Raw genomic sequence first — 20,367 nt, forward strand, 5'->3', positions numbered from 1 at the left:
CTTCTTTTCTGTATACAGTGAACGAGAGCCGATAAAAAACAAAATCACTTTACCTCCAGATAATTAGTCATTTCATTCACACAGCCAGTGTGTGTACAGCAGCTGCAGCCTTCATAACACACACTAAAACAACTCTGCCTTTCCCCTGAGAACCGTGTGGAGATGTATTCACCCTTATTAGAGATGCAAACTATCCATTTCACTGGGTTCACTAGATGATGTTCAGATCTTTTGAATGAAATTCATGTCCATATAAAATGCTGCCTGTGGAAGACTGTCAGCCAGCGACCTCTTAATCATAACTGCATGGCTGTTCACTGACTTGAACTGTGTCCTGCTAAATCAATGTTACACTTTGCAAATTAAATGGAAGCCAGTCCCCCACCCCCCTTTTTTTGGGTGTGTTTTCCTGACTGAACACCATTTGAAATGTCTACTTTTGAACCTGTTGGTATTTGAGCATGCTTAAAGACATATCTGGGTCTTGAACTGTATCTTACATCAGAGTTCTCTGAAGTATTTAATGACAGACGTGCATTGACAGACGACAGCGCTGCGTTTTATGAGAGGAACATTGCTGACAAGCCTTTTATGCAATTGTTATGCAACATGCCCCCTTGCTTTACCCCACTATTGTTTCTTTTCCATGTCTTTAAGGAAGTACAAAAGTGAATAGTCAAGCACTACAGGTTCTTCCAGTACTCCCATAAACACTCAGTGAGGCTGTCCTGGGGGGAGATAAGTTTTACACTGTGCTGAAACTATTCTTTAGAGAGACTATTCCTTTTTTTGCTTTTATTTGCTTGATGTTTGTTTTCTGTGCTTTAACTTGGTTGGTTAATGTGTGTTATACTTGTTAGCTTTATTTTGTTTTACATTTATTTGTTTGGCTTTTGCCACCTTATGTTCATGGGACAATAGTGAGAGGACAAGAAGAACGATGTGACATGACATGCTGAATTCAAACCTAGTTTTCCCACATATTATTTTTTTTACTTTTCTGCTGAATGATTTCTCAGCCATTCTGATGGGTGTTATACAAAATAACTTTAAGACAATTAAGGCACTGTTACTGCAAACACTGTCTACTCTTTACTGTAACTTCTGTTAGGGTTTGTTTTGGGGTGAGCTAACTCAAGTTTGCAGAATTCTTTAAGAGTTTTTCACCTCTGGCTGATGTCCCAAGCTTAATATGTTAACTGACATTTTCCCCTTGATTGCCGGACATGTTTTGTACTCCTGTAATAAAGATAATTAAATCTTTCTAATTAAAAGCCCTTCAGACTTGACATTGCATCCCTCAGTGTAATTATGATGCTCGGAGCGCTGCTGGTGCTGCACCAATGTTAACGTGAAGGTTTTAGATCTCATCATAAATGTATGACTTTACGACGATGACCTTTCGTCTCTGGTCTGTTTAAATCTGCTTTGCTTTCTAGTAACAGCCTCTGTGTCTGAAGAACTAGTCTGACCATCTAGCAGTTAGCCAAGCGCTAATCAGACTAATCTATATGTTTATTTAGCCGAATTTAAAACACATCACCAGTCCAAAAGAAAAACCTAATAATATAACTAACTACTAAGATGAGTCTAAACCTTTTAATCAAGGGAGACTCAGTGAACAACACTGTAAAATAATAAATTAATATGACAATTTAAAAGACTTTTTCATTATGTTACAGTGTGTAGTTAAAGATACTAATACATAATATTTTAATACTTAAAGGAGGGGTGAAATGTTTTTTACACTGTTAAAGAGTTGGATTCCCATGCTAAACATGGACAAAGTTTCAAAAATGAAGTTGTACGTTTGAAGGAGTATTTCTGTTCCAAAAATACTCCTTCCGGTTTGTCACAAGTTTCGGAAAGTTTTTTTCGAGTATGGCTCTGTGTGACGTTAGATGGAGCGGAATTTCCTTATATGGGTCCTAAGGCACTTCTGCCGGAAGAGCGCATGCTCCCGTATAGCAGAGCACTCAGAGCACAGGCATTCACTGATCAGAGCGAGAGCGTCGCGAAATGTCACAAAAGAAGTGTGTTTTTGGTTGCCAGGGCAAGACAACCCTGCACAGATTACCAAAAAAAAAACATCAAGGGACCAGTGGATGGAGTTTATTTTTACAGAGCATCAACGGAGTTGTGCAAGTGTTTGTGTTTGTTCCCTGCATTTCGAAGATGCTTGTTCACAAGGCCCAGTTTGACGACAGATTTGCACATCGTTTATTTCTTAAGGATAATGCAGTCCCAACGAAAAAGGGTCATGATTTCACCCCCCCTTTAAAATAACGGTATGTGACACGTGCTTTGGGACTGAATCTGAGCAGATGAAGAATGTGTTCGTATTGTGTTTTCATCAGACATCTCTCTCACTCTCCTCCTCCCTGTGCTTTGTCATCCGGCTCATGCCCAGTGGTGGAATCTCTGGGAATCTTATATGAGTAATTACTGAAGAGTCATGTCATCTCCATCCGGCGGAATCGGAATAATTAGGACATATGGGGGATGCGGGTGACTGTTGCCATGGCGACAGTGTGAGGTGCTTGCATATGGTATTTAAAACACATGACTTATTTTCTAGAGTGCAGCCTGCTTCATATAATCTCACGAGCATCTCTGTCATTTTTTTATGCATCTCTCTCGAGCTCTCTTGCACTGCCCGCTTTGATTCAGTCATTGCGTTCTTATATTGAAAAGAAGCCCTTGATGCCATTGTTGAGTTGTCAGGACCTTTGAAAGGTTAGGACATCTCCAGCAAGCTGAATATAGATTTGTTGAATAAATTGCAGAGAATTGAAAATGTTCTCCTGTGAAGTTGACGAAGACACATATTCTGGAAATAGTTAGCGGACTGTAGTAGTACATAAGTTCTACTTGATCTTTGCAGTCTTTCAAAGGAGTCACACATGTATCATGTATTTTTTTAGTTTTTTATCTCAGCAGAGAACTAAAAGGTTCCAGTAAACAATATTGATGCATTTCATTCAGCTTTAACTTTAAAAAAGAAAAATACTGAATTGTTTTTCAGTGATTTTTAAACGTGTGTTTATTTTATGTGCATTCAAGAAAGATTCAATTGTTTGTTAGTGATGCACTGAAATTATAGTTATTATAAAATTATATTATTTTAAGCAAAATACAGAAACCAAATTTCAAGTTTTTGATTAGCTGTAAACTGCAACTGAAAATAAGCTTATGTAATAGTCAGTGAGTTCATGTTTATAAAAATTTAGTTACATCAAATTGAGTTGTGTATTGAAATCTTAAACTGTAGTGAAAACTTTTTTTCATGGCAGATTTATGCAAACATACATTAAATAATGAAGACAACAGCTTAGTAAAAATATTATGAATATGTAACATTATTACATGATGAGACATTATTTCAGTAAGTTGTGCGGTTTCTTTCAACATTCCTTTTGATGTTAATTTATGTTTGTTTCATGCTACAACTAGTAGTAAAGCGCAAGAGATCATCAGTTCAAGAGCTGCTCAAACTGTGTAGGCTACAGCGATCTGTCATGCCATATTAAAAAGGATCAAATCAACATTTATTGTTTGAATTTTCTGATACAACTGATAGAATTTGAAAGCTCAGACTTTTGTTTCCAATCAAAAATTACAAAGGACAAAGCTTATTACGATTATTAGACAGAAGGCACTATGTTCAGTGAAGCTGGCTAGCGACCATCTTTAATAGCTAACAGTCTGTTGCTTTAGGGAAATAACCAGTACTCCATTGTTAACTTACAATGAACGAACACAATGGTTTTAATTATGTATAAGTCAAAACAACCCTGCACTTTAATAAGCAGAGTGAAAACTGAGCTTTTTGTTTTCAGTTGAGTAACACTCCATTCACCCTTGACTCTTTCTCTCTCTCTCTCCCTCTCTTCTCATCTCATGTGTTCAGGTGTTTAATAATGCAGTCTGAAGTGCAGTAGAGACTCAAGCACCTTGACATTTCAGATCTTCTTAAATCTCTCTTCATGAGGTTCAGCCTTTTCTGCTTGTTAAGAGCAACTTTGCAAGACCCAGCCAAGTTCTTTAATATTGGCAAAACATTGTTTTGTTTTTTTGTTTTTTTGTAAAAATAGCATCTCTGGCTATTATTGTGGTATTAGAGATCAGCAGATAACCTCTTCTATTGTTTTTGTCCAGTTTAGCCTAAGATTGTGTGGTTGTTACTAAAACTAAAGAATATTGATGATCTTCGAGGTGATATTAGAACAATTAGTTGAAGAAATGAGCACAACTCTAAACACTTCATCAACTTTATGAACAGCTTTGCTGAAAAACAATGGCATGTGGTGTAAAATGTTACTCATTTGTTTAGAGATGTTCCGATACCCTTTTTCTCTTCCCGATACCGATTCCGATACCTGGGCTCAGGGTATCGGCCGATACCGAGTACTGATCCGATACCTGGGTGTGTATCTGTATATACAGCTGTATATACTACTAGCCCTGTGTAAATTGCTAGAATTCTTTTTATGGTGTGCTTCAGACAGATCCCTCAATAAAACATGAACAAATACATGGTGAACTACTGTATTTATTACAGTATTTTTATTATCTAACATGAATTTGACAGTATTATTTATTTTCATATGCAAAAAAGAACTTCAAATGCAGCCAAAAATCTAACACCGCAAACTAAAAAAGGTATTTAAGTTTTACAATATAACTGTATAAAAAAACTGCAACAAATAAGTCTAGGAATATAAAAAAAGATCTATTAATCAGATAATCTCTTTACAACAAAACAAGTAAAAAACAAGCAACCATCTAGGCATAATTATTATTATTATAGAGACGTATTATTATTACTGTAGGCTACAACAGTAGCTTTATATATTGTCAATTTACTCATGTAAACCAAACATTTATTTTAATGGGCTGCCATGAAGATCTTTGAGTGTCTGTGTTTATGATATGACAGTATTCTCAAATGAAACGGTAAATTCTCATGAAGTGACGGTTTATGCGTTCGTGTCCTCATGACACACAGCAGAGACTACAAAACAGCGAGCTCTCGCGCATCTGTGCCAGTCACCCACAGAGATGTAGATTTTGCGGGAGTAATATTTAAATAGTATTTTGCAGTTTAATATTCACAGACACTAGTATATATTCGGCTACTGTCTGGAGCCCTGCGCTTTGACTTACACGGAAGCGACTGAACGCAGCTGCCGGTACTGAATATACTTGAGAGTCTGTAACTACCGGTACTACAGAGACATACTGCTAACCACTGATCTATAATATAGAAGCGGCTTCACTGTGTTTTGGCAGTTTAGAATGTGATGAGTGATCCAGTCATATATAGATCAGGGCTGCTAACGCGTTTTCATTTCTTCTTCGCTGCTCTAAACAGGGGTTGCTTGTGGCAACACAGCACAACTTCCTGTGTTTTCAATGCATTTTGAGCAGCGAAGAAGAACCGTGCAGCGGTTAGGCAAAGCTTGCGGTCATAACTAGGTATTTTTTAAGAAAATGGTATCGGATCGGTATATGGGTTCATGTACTCGCCGATGCCGATGCCAGAATTTGTTGTGGTATCGGAGATATTTCCGATACTAGTATCGGAATCGGAACAACTCTACATTTGTTTATCATGCTCAGTTCTAATGCTTTCAAGACGATCTCAAGTCACTCTCACGCTTTCGAACAGAACCATGTTAATGTCAGCCAGTTAGATAAGGTTTCCTTGATGACATGTTTTCATCAGCCTCCTATACTCAGCCATACTTATCACTGTGTCCTGGACTAAGAATGAAGAGAAAGTGAATGAAATGATGATGTGTGGAAAATAGATGTGTCTGTTCTACCAAACAGCTTCTGGCTCCTCAGATGAGATGCTTCCACGGAGAGGAATTCCAATTTAACGCTGTGATGGTGACACTGATTGGAATATTCTCTGCCACTACAGCTCATGTGTTAAGGAGCGTGTGTGTGTGTGTGTGTGTGTGTGTGTGTGTGTGGGTGTTTTGGCCGTTGGCATTGAGTGACCTCAATACAGTGTTTGTATTGATTACTAAAGTCGTAAGTGAACTGATATTTGTGCTCTGTTTGGTGAGGTAAGTGTGTGTGTGTGTGTGCTCTTGTTTTTGTGACCTATCAGGACACAACTCTGTATAATGACATGGGTATGACACAGGTATTACAAGGAGAGGGTGACTTATGAGGACATAACCCATGTCCCCATTTTTCAAAACGCTTATAAATCATACAGTATTCGTTTTTTGAGAAAGTAAAAATGCACAAAGTTTCCTGTGAGGGTTAGGGTTGGTGAAGGGCGATAGAATATACAGTTTGTACATTACAAAAACCAACGTGTGTTTGTGTGTGTGTTATGGTCTCATCTTTACAGAAAAGAACAGATGGCAAAACAGTCTGTCACCACCACACTTTTTCTCTCTCTACCCCTTCTCTCATTTTGTTTCTCTTTTCGTAGGCAAGCATAACTATTACTGTTTTTCAAGCTTGAAGAAACTTCTTCCTGCAATGCTTGTGCTATGGAGAGAGTGTTTTGGCATCTTTTATTTCCTGTAAAGAGAGGATCATAACACATTTAAATCACCTTGCAGAGTTTTGTTTACCCTGGAAGAGATGTGCTATTACCTTTTAAGTGATTGGATATTTGAGATTGTGGAAAATTTAAATATCTAGTTTTGAATCTAATACTGTAATCATGGCTTCTCTTTTTTACAAAATCTATGTCTTCTCTTCATTTCTTCCTCATTCTTTTCCTAATGATGTCCCTGAAGAAACACTGTGATCCCCCTTGTGACCTCTATATAATTGTCACCAGATGAGACTCTCTGACACACACACGCACACACACACACACACACACACACAAAGATATTAGTCTTGCCTCTTATTTCCACAGGGTTAAAAATCTAGAAATGCAGAAATAGTAAGCCAGAGAGGTTTGGAAAAGATTACATAATTCTACTGAACAGTTGCATAAAAGTGCTGAGGAAGGACATTACTCTCATTTTCCTCCTCTCTCTTTTTTTTACTCCTCCTGACTATATATTTCAAATTGAATATCTAAGTACTTTATTGGCATGTTTTGTTTTGCATACGATGTAACATGGATAGAAGCATCAGCTGTCAGACACAAAACCAAATAAATGCTATTTCCCATATATAATATTCAAAATTAGAGTTAGTGTGCTCCAAATTGTAGCATTCTGAAATTATTATCCTAAGGTCACTCGGATGGAGTTATTATTATTTCCCGTGGATATATGAGGTGCAGATTCATACACAGTTTCATGGCTAATATTGCCCACAACCTACTGTGGCTTTGGTGGATTCGGTTCAGAACTACAAACACAAATAAAGAAAAAATGTGAAAAACTAGAAACAGGGTGGATGTGCAGATCCAATGGTTATTAGTATTAGATAATAGTATTAGATTTGATTAATTATTAATAAATATTTTTCCTGGTGGAAAAATATTTAATCTGCACCAACATTGCGAACTTTTATAGGTGATATGCATGTCCATTATTTTTTTTTAATGCATCATTATGCAAAAACATGAGGAGAGTTCTCTGATTGTAACTTTTAAGACATGGTTGCGAGTCCAGTTTATAGTGAAAGGATACATGTACTTATATGCAACAGAACTTTCGTTTAAAGATGCAAATATGTCCTAAAACTTGCCTAATCTTCTGCTAAACACTCAAAAGTATGTACATTTATTTCAGTTGAGTACATATTGTACGTTTTATGGGCATAGTATTAGTATGTGAATTGGGATGAAATAAAATTTAAATGAAACAAAATACTAACAATTAAACGCCAGCAGCTCTGAGAGCTCTTCAGAAGGGAGCGCTGCATAAGGAGCTTGTGAATGAATTTTTTATTTTCTCTTGGCTCATGCTGGGATCAGTGTGGAGAGGCAAAAGTGTGATCTCAGATCCCCTCTGAACTGTGTTGTGGGCTTTACAGCAGTGGGACTAATCATCACTCAGCAAATCAGATTACAGCCGTTCTTTAAACACAGCAGAGTCCTGCTGCTGAGATCCATTTATTTGGAGCTCTGTTTAACACATGAACAAATAACACCAACAGCAGACGCCCAGCACTGGGTCGGAGGCCGTCGAAGACCTTACATTTAATTGCATCACTAAAATGAATTTCCTATGACATGACATTTAAGTCGGCCACTTTAACATGGGTGGTGTGTGTGTGTGAGTGTGTATCTGCTGCTCATCCATCATCTTGTCGGGATGTATGTGTGAATCAGACATGCATCCTCACAGTCTCTCCATTACAGTGGAGAAATGAGCCACTGCTCAACATCAGCCCTCAGAGAAACCAGGAAACACTTACTTATATTGAAAATCTGATGTGGGCCAGTTAAGTTAAAATACATCTTTATCTGTTGAGGTCTTTCTTTCACGTTCTTCACTGAAGTATCTGTCAAACTCTTCATCGTCAAACACAATTATGTTCTACCTTTTTGTTAATTTTTTTTGCCTATGTTCAGATTTGTCTGTCTTGTCCGGTCTCTTTCCCTTCCTCCAGAGGAAATTTAAAAATTAGTCCTTCTGATTACAGTCATCTTCCTAGAGTACGTGTGCGAGTGGCAGGGTGGTCAGAATCATTGAATTCATTAGACTAGACTCAAAGATGTGTAGTCTTTTGGTATATTTAATGTCTAATGAGGGTGTGTTTGTATTGTGTGATTGCTCGAAAGTTAGAATCTTGGGAAAAGGGATGTATGGAGCCAAAAGAGTATCAATAAAGATAAATGCACACACTACATTCACATATGTACACATAGGATTCATACATGCACACACATAATTCATAAATACACACACAGGATACACAAATGCGCACAAAATTCACAAATGCACACACAAAATGTAAAAAGCACAGAAGATTCACAAATGCTTACAAAATTCAGAAATGCACACAAAATTCAGAAATGCAAACAACATTTACAAATGCACTCAAGATTCACAAATGCACAGGACAAGATTCAGAAATGTATTTCTGATGCACACACACATATATCTTGATTTACAAACTGCTTGCGGTCTGTGAACTTCACTGCATTTGTGTGTGTATTTTGAGACTCCCCTGACTTGGCTTGACACACAAATGCCTTTTTTTAAACAGGGAATGATCTGCAACCAATCAGATATCTCCCTTGTTTTAGCCAATCACAAGAATGCACCCCACGTGGGGGATTGTTTACTTGTAAGCCAATCAGCGAACGACTCACTTTCCTCAGCGAACAATTCACTTTCCTCACGCAGCGAACGACTCGCTTTCCTTAGCGAACGACTCACTTACCTCACGCAGCCGGCGACTCACTTTGCGCAGCAGGAGACTCACTTACGCGGGCAGAGAGTCACTTTCCTCTCGCAGCGAACGACTCACTTTCCTCACGCAGCGAACGACTCCCTTTTCTCACGAGTCACACAGCGAGCGACTCACTTTCCTCAGCGAACGATTCACTTTCCTCACCCAGTGAAGTTGAGCGAACGGTTCCCTTTCCTCACGCAGCGGCGACTCACTTTGCGCAGCTGGAGAGTCACTTTCCTCTCTCAGCGGACCACTGACTCTCTCTTCATGTAGGGACCGAATATTATAATTAAAGTGACTTCTATATTGCATCCAAAAGAATATTTAGATATACTTAAAATATTCAAAAAGGTGTAATTTAGTTTTTACTTTCATTAAAATATTTCAATAAAATGAAATAATTGCCTATTGCAAATTTATGAATCCATGGTTAACTTTTTTTCTGCAGTCACAGTCTGGGCTATATGTATTGAGACATTTTTAAATTTATATTTTGTAAAAAATAATAAAAAATAAACCTGAATTGTAATCTAAACATCTGTATTTCCATACAATTTCATAAATAGGCTGTGTGAACTCGTTCATGTGATTGGCTTATAAGTAAACAACCACATGGAGTGCGTTCTTGTGATTGGCTAAAAGAAGGGAGACATCTGATTGGTTGCTGATCATTCCATGCATTTGTGTGTCAAGCCAAGTCAGAGGAGTCTCAAAATACACACACAAATGCAGTGAAGTTCACAGACCGCAAGCAGTTTGTAAATCAAGATATATGTGTGTGTGCATCAGAAATACATTTCTGAATCTTGTTCTGTGCATTTGTGAATCTTGAGTGCATTTGTAAATGTTGTTTGTATTTCTGAATTATGTGTGTATTTCTGAATTTTGTGTGCATTTCTGAATTTTGTATGCATTTGTGAATCTTCTGTGCTTTTTAAATTTTGTGTGTGCATTAGTAAATTTTGTGCACATTTGTGTATCCTGTGTGTGTATTTATGAATCATGTGTGTGCATATGTGAATGTAGTGTGTGCATTTATCTTTATTGAGACTCTTTTGGCTCCATAGGGATGGGCCACGATTGGTCGATTATGTACAATGCCTGCACGTTATTGGTTAAGATACTTTTCGATAGGGCTGTGCAAAAAATCGAATACGATTCTCATGCACATCTCATCAGTAAAGACACTCCTGTAATTGGAAGTATATCTCCAGCACGTGCGTTCAGATCAGGGTTGCCAGGTTTTCACAACAAATCTTGCCCAGTTGCTTCTCAAACCTAGTCCAAAACTAGAACAATCGCGCTTCCAGAAGGTTCCCCGTTGTCTTGGTAAAATTCACATTTTAGGGGCTAAATATCACGTTATTTGTATTGGGGTCGCTTTGACCCGCGGACATGAAAAACAACTGCAGACTTGGCAACACTGGTTCAGGTGCAGCGGCAGTTACTACACAGAGCCGTAGTCTACCGACAACTAACACAAAATCACCACCCTTTACAGACACTGCTCTTTTAACAGCATCTGCTAAAATGTTTTGCTCTCGGGAGGACACTATTTGGATTAGAACAGACATGTACTAAAAATGTGCGAGATTCTACGATTTCATGGGGTCTTGAACATGTCGAGCGGTGCTCATTAAGTACTATCACTGGTTTACCATGTCAGATTTTATGGAAAATTCCTCGTCTGTGCTATCATTTCTGCGCATCTTCCATTATTATATAACGTTTACACTGCTTTTAATCTGAAGCTGTTCAGATTGGGTCAAAGTATACTTGTCTTTGGCTACTAAATAGAGTTGTTCCGATTCCGATACTAGTATCGGAAATATCTCCGATACCACAACAAATTCTGGCATCGGCATCGGCGAGTACATGAACCCATATACCGATCCGATACCATTTTCTTAAAAAAGACCTAGTTATGACCGCAAGCTTTGCCTAACCGCTGCACGGTTCTTCTTCGCTGCTCAAAATGCATTGAAAACACAGGAAGTTGTGCTGTGTTGCCACAAGCAACCCCTGTTTAGAGCAGCGAAGAAGAAATGAAAACGCGTTAGCAGCCCTTATCTATATATGACTGGATCACTCATCACATTCTAAACTGCCAAAAGACAGTGAAGCCGCTACTATATTATAGATCAGTGGTTAGCAGTATGTCTCTGTAGTACCGGTAGTTACAGACTCTCGAGTATATTCAGTACCGGCAACTGCGTTCAGTCGCTTCCGTGTAAGTCAAAACGCAGGGCTCCAGACAGTAGCCGAATATATACTAGTGTCTGTGAATATTAAACTGCAAAATACTATTTAAATATTACTCCCGCAAAATCTACATCTCTGTGGGTGACTGGCACAGATGCGCGAGAGCTCGCTGTTTTGTAGTCTCTGCTGTGTGTCATGAGGACACGAACGCATAAACCGTCACTTCATGAGAATTTACCGTTTCATTTGAGAATACTGTCATATCATAAACACAGACACTCAAAGATCTTCATGGCAGCCCATTAAAATAAATGTTTGGTTTACATGAGTAAATTGACAATATATAAAGCTACTGTTGTAGCCTACAGTAATAATAATACATCTCTATAATAATAATAATTATGCCTAGATGGTTGCTTGTTTTTTACTTGTTTTTTACTTGTTAGAGATTATCTGATTAATAGATCTTTTTTTATATTCCTAGACTTATTTGTTGCAGTTTTTTTATACAGTTATATTGTAAAACTTAAATACCTTTTTTAGTTTGCGGTGTTAGATTTTTGGCTGCATTTGAAGTTCTTTTTTGCATAAGAAAATAAATAATACTGTCAAATTCATGTTAGATAATAAAAATACTGTAATAAATACAGTAGTTCACCATGTATTTGTTCATGTTTTATTGAGGGATCTGTCTGAAGCACACCATAAAAAAATTCTAGCAATTTACACAGGGCTAGTAGTATATACAGCTGTATATACAGATATACACCCAGGTATCGGATCAGTACTCGGTATCGGCCGATACCCTGAGCCCAGGTATCGGAATCGGTATCGGGAAGAGAAAAAGGGTATCGGAACATCTCTACTACTAAATATACAGTATTTACATTAGATTTTCGGCTATCAACAGCATGTTCAATCAGGCTTATTTTCTTCTTAGCAGCTGTTTATATGACTAGAGACCTAATGATGAATGATTCCTGCTGGGATCTATTCTATTTTAGGTTCATGCTTGCTAATTCAGCCCAGGTTTGGCTGGAGACAGACTTTTGATTGTTGGCATAGAGTCTGGTGCACACTGTAGCCTATTCTGTCCAAGGACTGTCTGGAAGTGAATCTGAAATCGATGCTACCACAATTATAGACTGTTGTACAACAAAATGGTGTCTGATTTGAATGATATCTCAGTGAATGTTGGGTAGACAACAATAAACAAATTAGGACAATGTATGTAGACCTTTCACCAGAAAGTAAAACATACAGACTTCTTCATTGCTATTTTAGTGTGCAGTATGCTGTGTGAATGATCAATGGGCAGGCTGTAGGTGTGCCATCTAAAGCTAAATCTAACTTCGTCCCCCAATTTATGTGCAAAACTGAAATATTGCCTAAAACATTTGCAAACAAGCATTGTTTTCATCCAACAAGTCACAAAGAAAAGTAGGAGAATATAATAATTTTCATATATAATAAATTACTTGTGCTTCAGAAGTAACAGTAGAAACACAGTGAATGTGGTCAACGCTTTTGGAGGTGGACACTGCTGTTTGGGAATGAGGTTGTGTAAGTGATTTCTGGAAGGGCAGTTATACAGCAATACTTTGATGACAGACTTTGCTGAATAAGCATAACATTTCAGATGCTTTGGAATGAGATCGGTCTGTTTGTTAGTCAGGTTTTGCCGTCCCATAGCGCAAAGTCACATGACTTTTTTTGATGCGCTTGGAGGAATTTGTTCGCAAAATGCATTTCCATCTCCCATTAATCGCATCAACCCTTTTCAAACAAGTCAAAAACCACCTCAAGGAATTTTTTTTTTTTTTTTTTTTTTTTTTGCGAATTAAGGGATTTTTATAAAAAAGCATAGTATAATGATTTCTGAAGGATAATTTGAATCTGAAGACTGGAGTAATGGCTGTTAAATTCTGCTTAGCCATCGCAGGAATAAATTACATTTTAAAATATATTCAAATAGAAAATTGTTATTTTGTAATAATATTTTCACATTATTTTTGTTTTTACACAATATTGCTTGCATAGCTAGAAGTGTTTCCTGTCTCTCTTTACACAAAACCGTTTACCCATTTAAATGCAAAATGCAGTCGACACAGTGGTGTTCGGGCAGGTCATGTGATTAATGACACATGGTTTAATGTGTCCTCCTGAGTGTTTTATTTCAGTCTGTGAATTAAAGCAGAAATTTGCTGGCAGTTTTTGAGCACAGTGTGCAGGGTGTTAAATCATAAGTGAATAGTTGAATCTGTCAAGTAAACAAATGTATATTTTAAATATAGGCACTCTTGATAGATAGGAATTAAATAAATGTTTGAAAAAATACTTTGTTTTGCAAATAATCATTTTGATTGAGACTGGCTTATAAAGCCTTCATAATGATTTGTTCCCCTGGAAAAAAAATTCTAGAAAATCCCTGATCTTTCCATATTTTCCTTGATCATGGTAAGCATGCATGTATACTGCATGGCCTTTTTCGCTTTATTACTTAAATAGCAGATTATTTAGTAATGTCTCTGAAAGGGAGCATGGTGTGACACTAGGCAGATGTGTGCGTTTCATTTTATTCATCTCATGAAAGGCTCGGGCAGTAATCAGTGTTGACGTGGTGTGTTTTAACAGGGCAATGTGGTGGTAAGACAGCTCTTTCATGCAGCACAGCACAAAGACTGAACTGTTGACCTTTGCGACCGGGCCGGCTGCTATTATGGAAAGCAGGACCGTAAACAACTATTACAGGCCTTTTACTGTTAACGCCTAGTTGAACATTTCTCCTTGTCCACTGGAACAATAGCTTAAAATCTAATTTGACAGATTCTGCTATGTCTTGAGTGAAGGTAACCAGTTCAGAGAAAATCTGATACGTTTCAGTATATTAGATCCGTGCATTCGGTCTTAAAGTGACAGCTGCATAATTTACCTGCTGCTGTTCATGTTAATCGAACTAAAGAAAAAAAATCACTCATTGCTCTTGTCCGAGTAGATTTTTTGAAGCTTTAAAAAGTATTATATTCTATATTTTTATTTTATTTTTAATTTATACAGTGTAGATTATGCAGTTTTTTTTCATGATTACATCATTTAATTTTTGTAGTAGCCTATTTCTTACCTAAAAACGGATTGACCTACCCGAAAATTTAAAGCGCCATTAACCAAATTTGTATTATATTATAGTTATTTGTGCTGTTGCTATTGTTATTTGTATATTTTTTCTCATTTTATTTACTTGTTTTTGATTATGTTTTATTAGTTAGCTAGGAGTTTTAGCTGTGATGATCAAAATTGGAATAGAGAATTGTGAAATTTTCCTGGTTACAAAATTTTGGGTTCTATTAAATTACAAGGACACATGGGTTTAAAGAAACAAAAACACTTTATTTTAGAGTCACTTAAATAGTTGCTTAATAGCATGCATATAACTCGAACATTAGCCATTTATTAGTACTAATTAAGCACTTATCAATGCCTTATTCTACATCCCTAATCCAACCCAATACCTAAACTTAATGTGTTGCTGTCCATTTTGTCTGTTGAACTATAAAGCATTTTTTCATATTCAGCTCAGCCTCTTATTTACCTTGAATTGAATTTCCATATATTTTAATAAAACCATTTCGAAGGTTCCTGTTTGTTACATCCCCATGGTGCGTGTTTTGTTCCTCTGATAAGATAAGTTGGAACGGTGTGGTGTGAACCTTGTAAAGTTTAGGATAGCGTTCACATGGCTTTCTTCTTTGAGGCTGTATGCGTCCTGCGATCCATCGTTTCACCTCAAAGTAAGACCGATAAAATGTGTGTTTAAGTGACAGGGTGTGTGTGTGTACTTGTGCTGTGCTTTTTTGTCTTAAAGTCTAAATTTTGGCAGTTGCATCCATTTGCATCCATCTTATCAGAGTATTTACTAGACTGAATGTCCTATGTAGTTTTGTCACGGTACCAAATTTTAGTATTCGGTGCCAATAACAGTGAAAATCCATGGTTCCCTGTAACTATTTCGGTACAAAGGAAACAACAAAACATGCTAATAAAAAAATTTGACTATACATACATTTTCATTCGTCTAGACTGACACGTATAGTGCTCATGTTTATTCAACAAAGTCAAAGCCTTTTGTTTGTGGTGGTCAGTTTCGATATTTCCCAATGTATGGGAAACACTATGAAACCTACTTGAACTCTTTCATTTGACAACCCTCTACGCACACCTTTGCAATATAATCGCTATGGGCTAGTAAAATTTTTAGTTTACCCACTGATATACTATTTTACACACACACACACACACACACACACACACACACACACACACACACACACACACACACACACACACACACACGTGATTCCAATCAGCTTATCTTTGTAAAATGGCACAGCTTCTTAAATCTTAGCTTCTTAATCAGTCGCTCAAGCATTATATTATGGTATTAAGCACTATTTAATGATAGAACTTTAGTCATTAGAACTAAAACATGATAACGATGTAAGAATCCATATTTGAAATTTTAACTGACCTTAAGACTGGTGGTCATGCTTAAGATATTTTTGGTCATTGAGGGTTTATCTAAAAAAAAATAGTAACAGATCATATTAATTATTATTAAAAGATAATACTACTACTAATTCTACTACCATACTAACAATATACAATGTAATACGGATTGATGAGCTGCTGGAAATATTCATGATTTTTTTTTTACCTGGGTCTTTAGTCTATGATTATCTCACTTCACCTCTTATCTGACAAGTCTTCGGGATTGAGACGTTCGTTCATCACGTGACAGCCCCCAACTTAACCAATTCAGTCTGAGCTGGAAAGAGAATTGATTAGTTCACCTTTCGATTCCTCAGGTTTTTCGTTCTTTTGTCACGTGATGTCACAGCATTGGATAGAGGAATTAATTTCCTTAGAAACGGGTGCATAGTTATATGTGTGAATTTCAGTCATGTTGGTTCTTTTCCATAACACTGAATGTAGTAACATAGATAATGAAGAGTTGGTTATAATTATCAAGTCTCTTTCCGGCTCAGACAGCATAGGTTTAGGGTATGGGGCTGTCACGTGATGAACGACTCAAACCCAAGGAACTAATCAATTCTCTTTCCGGCTCGGACTGCATTGGTTAAACCTTATGGGGCTGTCATGTGATGAACGAAGGTCTCAATCCCGAAGATCCGTAACAGGTGAACTAAATCCTCTATTTGAGCGTTCATGACTGAACGAATCACTCCCCGAAATGACTTGTTTTTCCCGAGTCACATTAAAGATTCGTTCAAAATAGCTGTATCTGGTCTCTCTTTTTGAGAGCTTTTGACTCCGATACAGCACTGGCCGTTCCTCTCCTCTGACCACCTGGGACAGGACCACACCCAGGCCTCTGTCTGCAAAAAAGTGAGATAAAAATTAGGAGAGTGTAGGAGTGGCCCGCTGCTCAGGGCAGCCTTTATCTTGGTTAGGGCCTGTTGGCACAGCTCCGTCCACTAGACTGGGTCTGGTGCTTCATTTTTTAGTGAGATCAGTCAGTGGGCTAGTGAGCTCCAAATAACTAGGAATAAAGCTACTATAATACCCTGCCAGCCCCAGGAACTGTCTTACCTCCTTTTTGGTCTTGGGACTCGGGCAAGCCGCAATCACAGCATTCTCATCAATTTGGGGATGCAACTGCCCATGTCCCAAGAGCAAGCCCAGATACCGTACCTATACATGCCCAATTGCACATTTCCATGGGCTTGATGTGAGTCCATCCTACCTTAGCGATCTCAGGACAGTGCGCAGATGTTCCATGTGTCGCTGCCAATCATTACTGTGTATAATGATGTCGCCGAGACATTGTACGCGCTATGTGGCCAGAGAATCTTGTTCATGAGATGCTTAAAGGTGGCGTGACCCCAAACAAACCAAATGGAAGAGTATCAAATTGGTATAATCCAGACGGCAATGTGAAGGCTGTTTTTTCCTTAGATAATGGCAATAAGGGGATCTGCCAATACCCTTTTGTGTCGGGCTGATGACCATAGAAAAGCTCAAATGGGGAAACCCCTGTGGAGGCTTGTGGGACCTCCCGCACCACCAACAACAGGGGCTCAAGCCAGTTATACCAATTTTTGCTGTCCTCCTTCAGAAACTTACGAACCATAAATTTTTACATGCAATTAAAACATTCAACCGCTGCTCCGTATCCTAGCCCTATCTCCCAGGAAGCACCTGCACACAAAACCCCCAATAATTGTCTAAACACTAGCCAATCTGTCCCCAAAATCAGCGGATGCCTAAGGTGGGAATTAACCGCCACCTTCATTCTATGCGTTTTCCCCCGAAATGTAATAGTAACAGGCACTAAAGGGTAGTCCACCACATCCCCGTGCACACACCTCACCTTAACCTTGCGACTGGTGTCTTTGTAATGTTATATAGGTATATAAGGGATTACCTAATGTGGACCAAAACTATATAAGACATGAAAGCAAGCATGATGGCAGTAACATTGGGGTTGTGAGTTCACATTAGCACTAAGTGAATGTGACCTGCAGCAGTGAGCGCTCTGGTCAGCGCAGGTCATTTTGACCCGTCTGAATGTGCTGTAGGAAAAAAGGATATGACTCATATTCAACCCACATTCAACCCATTTTTGTGCATCCCTTGTTATTTCCTTTGCTGTCTTATGACTAACCACTTTGAGCACTTATTAATGTGTAAACAGGCTCACATGCATATACATCTACCAGTTAGATTATCTAACTGTAGTAAAAGATGAAAGTTGAAAAGATTACTTGAAAAAAATAAAACAAACATTAATTTTACGGTAGCTTTTTGTATTTGATTTGCTTTGCTTCTTTGTGCATTGAGTGACATATAGTATCACTTTGTGACTCACAATGTGTGTGTTTTCAAATGGAAAGGTTCACGGCATTGTTACCAAGTTGAGTCTGTTACTCTGCTGGTTATCATTGGTAGTCACGGTAACAACCATGGTGACAGACGAGCTGGCCCCGCCCCTCGGTTTGGGTTGTCAAGGAGGTCTTTTGTCTATGTGCCAGTCTCTGGCCATGTGGGAGTGTTTTCTTGACACAAACACACTGCGTCTCCCATTTTAATGAAGAAGCGTCTCCAGTGAATACTGTCAAACTCATAAACACTTTAACAGGAGATTTTTGCTCCTCTTTGTGCTCTTAAAGTTTAGTTTAAGTATCATGTAATTGTATCATGTTGCTAATGTTGTAACATGTTGTGTCATGATGTTATCATGTTTAGCATGCTTCTGGAATATTTTAGCATTTTTCTACGAGTTGCTAGAATTTTTACCACAGAGCTAGCATATTTTAATACTAACATGTTTTAGCATACAGTATTAAGCAGGCGTTATTAGCTTGTTTCATAACACTTTAGTATAGGGACCAATTCTCACTATTAACTAGTTGCTTATTAGCACGCCTATTATTAGTAGTTTTTTAGTACTTATAAAGCACATATACTGCATGACCATATTCTACATCCCGTATCCTACCCAATACTTAACAACTACCTTACTAAATATTAATAAACATCAAATTAGGAGTTTGATTCTAACTTAAATTCAAGTTAAAATGCAATAACTTTTGTTAATTCTATTGTGAAGCTGTGATTTTAGTCTAGTCATTTAGTGAAGCAATTATTTATTTGTGTAACTAAGTAATGGATGGTTGTACACTAGAAAGTTCAAATGTTCTGCTCCTCTGCTGGTTTCTGCTTTAGATCTTTAATATTGGCAGAACTTTGATAAATTACTTTCTTACCCACTGCATGGTCAGCCACATCAGCTGGTGTAATACTACATTATAGCATCTTAAAGATGTCCACTTATATCCCACTACCTCTTCCCACCATGTCCTACAGACCTGGTCAATCATATCCTGGGTTTCCGACCTCTTCTCTATTTGCTGATTGACTATGAAACACACTCCATGTTTGGCACAGACCATTTGTGGATTGATTGTTCTCAAGAATGTAAACACTGTGTAGCACTTTCAACATTGCATTACCCTGTGGAGTTTGAGGCGGGACTGCATGTTTTCTCACAGTGGAACATGGGGAAGTGTTTGGGAAACCCTTATCTTACACTCCTCTGTTTTTCCCCCCAGACTTCAACTACAACACTGATGGCTATGAGGGGGATGCTGTAGAGGACAGGAAGTCTCAGGATGGCTCAGAGACCATGCCATTCATCGACGAGTCGCCCACCATGTCCCCTCACCTCTGCGCACGGGGACAGGATGGAGAGGCCATCTCACCCACGCCACCAGAAGGGCTACTGTTGGGGGTACGACTGCATGTTTGAGTGTTTGTGTGTCTGCTTTGAATTAGAAGAAACAGTCATTAAGTGGTCAGTTAACATGCTGCAGGTAAACATATCTTTGGAGCCTTAAGTATATATATATATATATATATATATATATATATATATATATATATATATATATATATATATATATATATATATATATATATATATATATATAGGTAATTCTTCAGAATGGAAGTAAGTTAAGTTAAAGTCAGTTACTGGTTTAGAATAACATAAAGGTGAATAAATGATGACAGAATGTTAATTTTGGGTGAATTATTGCTTTAAGTCCACGTATCGACCAAAGAGTTTTTTTTTTCCCTGAGGCTAACATATTTTACGTTTTTTAAATGCCAGGCCGAACGTCTTTTTCACAATGCACACTGTGCGCTTGGGTGTTTTTTTTTCCCTCTGTGCCGAGAGAATGTTTAACTTTGGGTAAAATGCAGATCTCATCACTATCACTTTTTAGGGGTGGGGCAAACACCTCTGATCAACTG

At 37.8% G+C, this 20,367-nt stretch overlaps 1 protein-coding gene across 2 annotated transcripts in view; it reads left to right on the forward strand.

Moving 5' to 3' along the window:
• The window catches only part of LOC127996230 (active breakpoint cluster region-related protein-like), a 137,415-nt gene that overhangs the window by 35,857 nt on the left and 81,191 nt on the right, over window positions 1-20,367 (forward strand). For both annotated transcript variants that reach the window (XM_052591930.1, XM_052591931.1), the window contains exon 2: window positions 19,665-19,843. In XM_052591930.1, the coding sequence (XP_052447890.1) occupies window positions 19,665-19,843 (179 nt within the window). The remainder of the gene's footprint in view (window positions 1-19,664; window positions 19,844-20,367) is intronic.

Source organism: Carassius gibelio, chromosome A5 (genome assembly GCF_023724105.1).
Source record: "Carassius gibelio isolate Cgi1373 ecotype wild population from Czech Republic chromosome A5, carGib1.2-hapl.c, whole genome shotgun sequence".
Lineage (NCBI taxonomy): Eukaryota > Metazoa > Chordata > Actinopteri > Cypriniformes > Cyprinidae > Carassius > Carassius gibelio.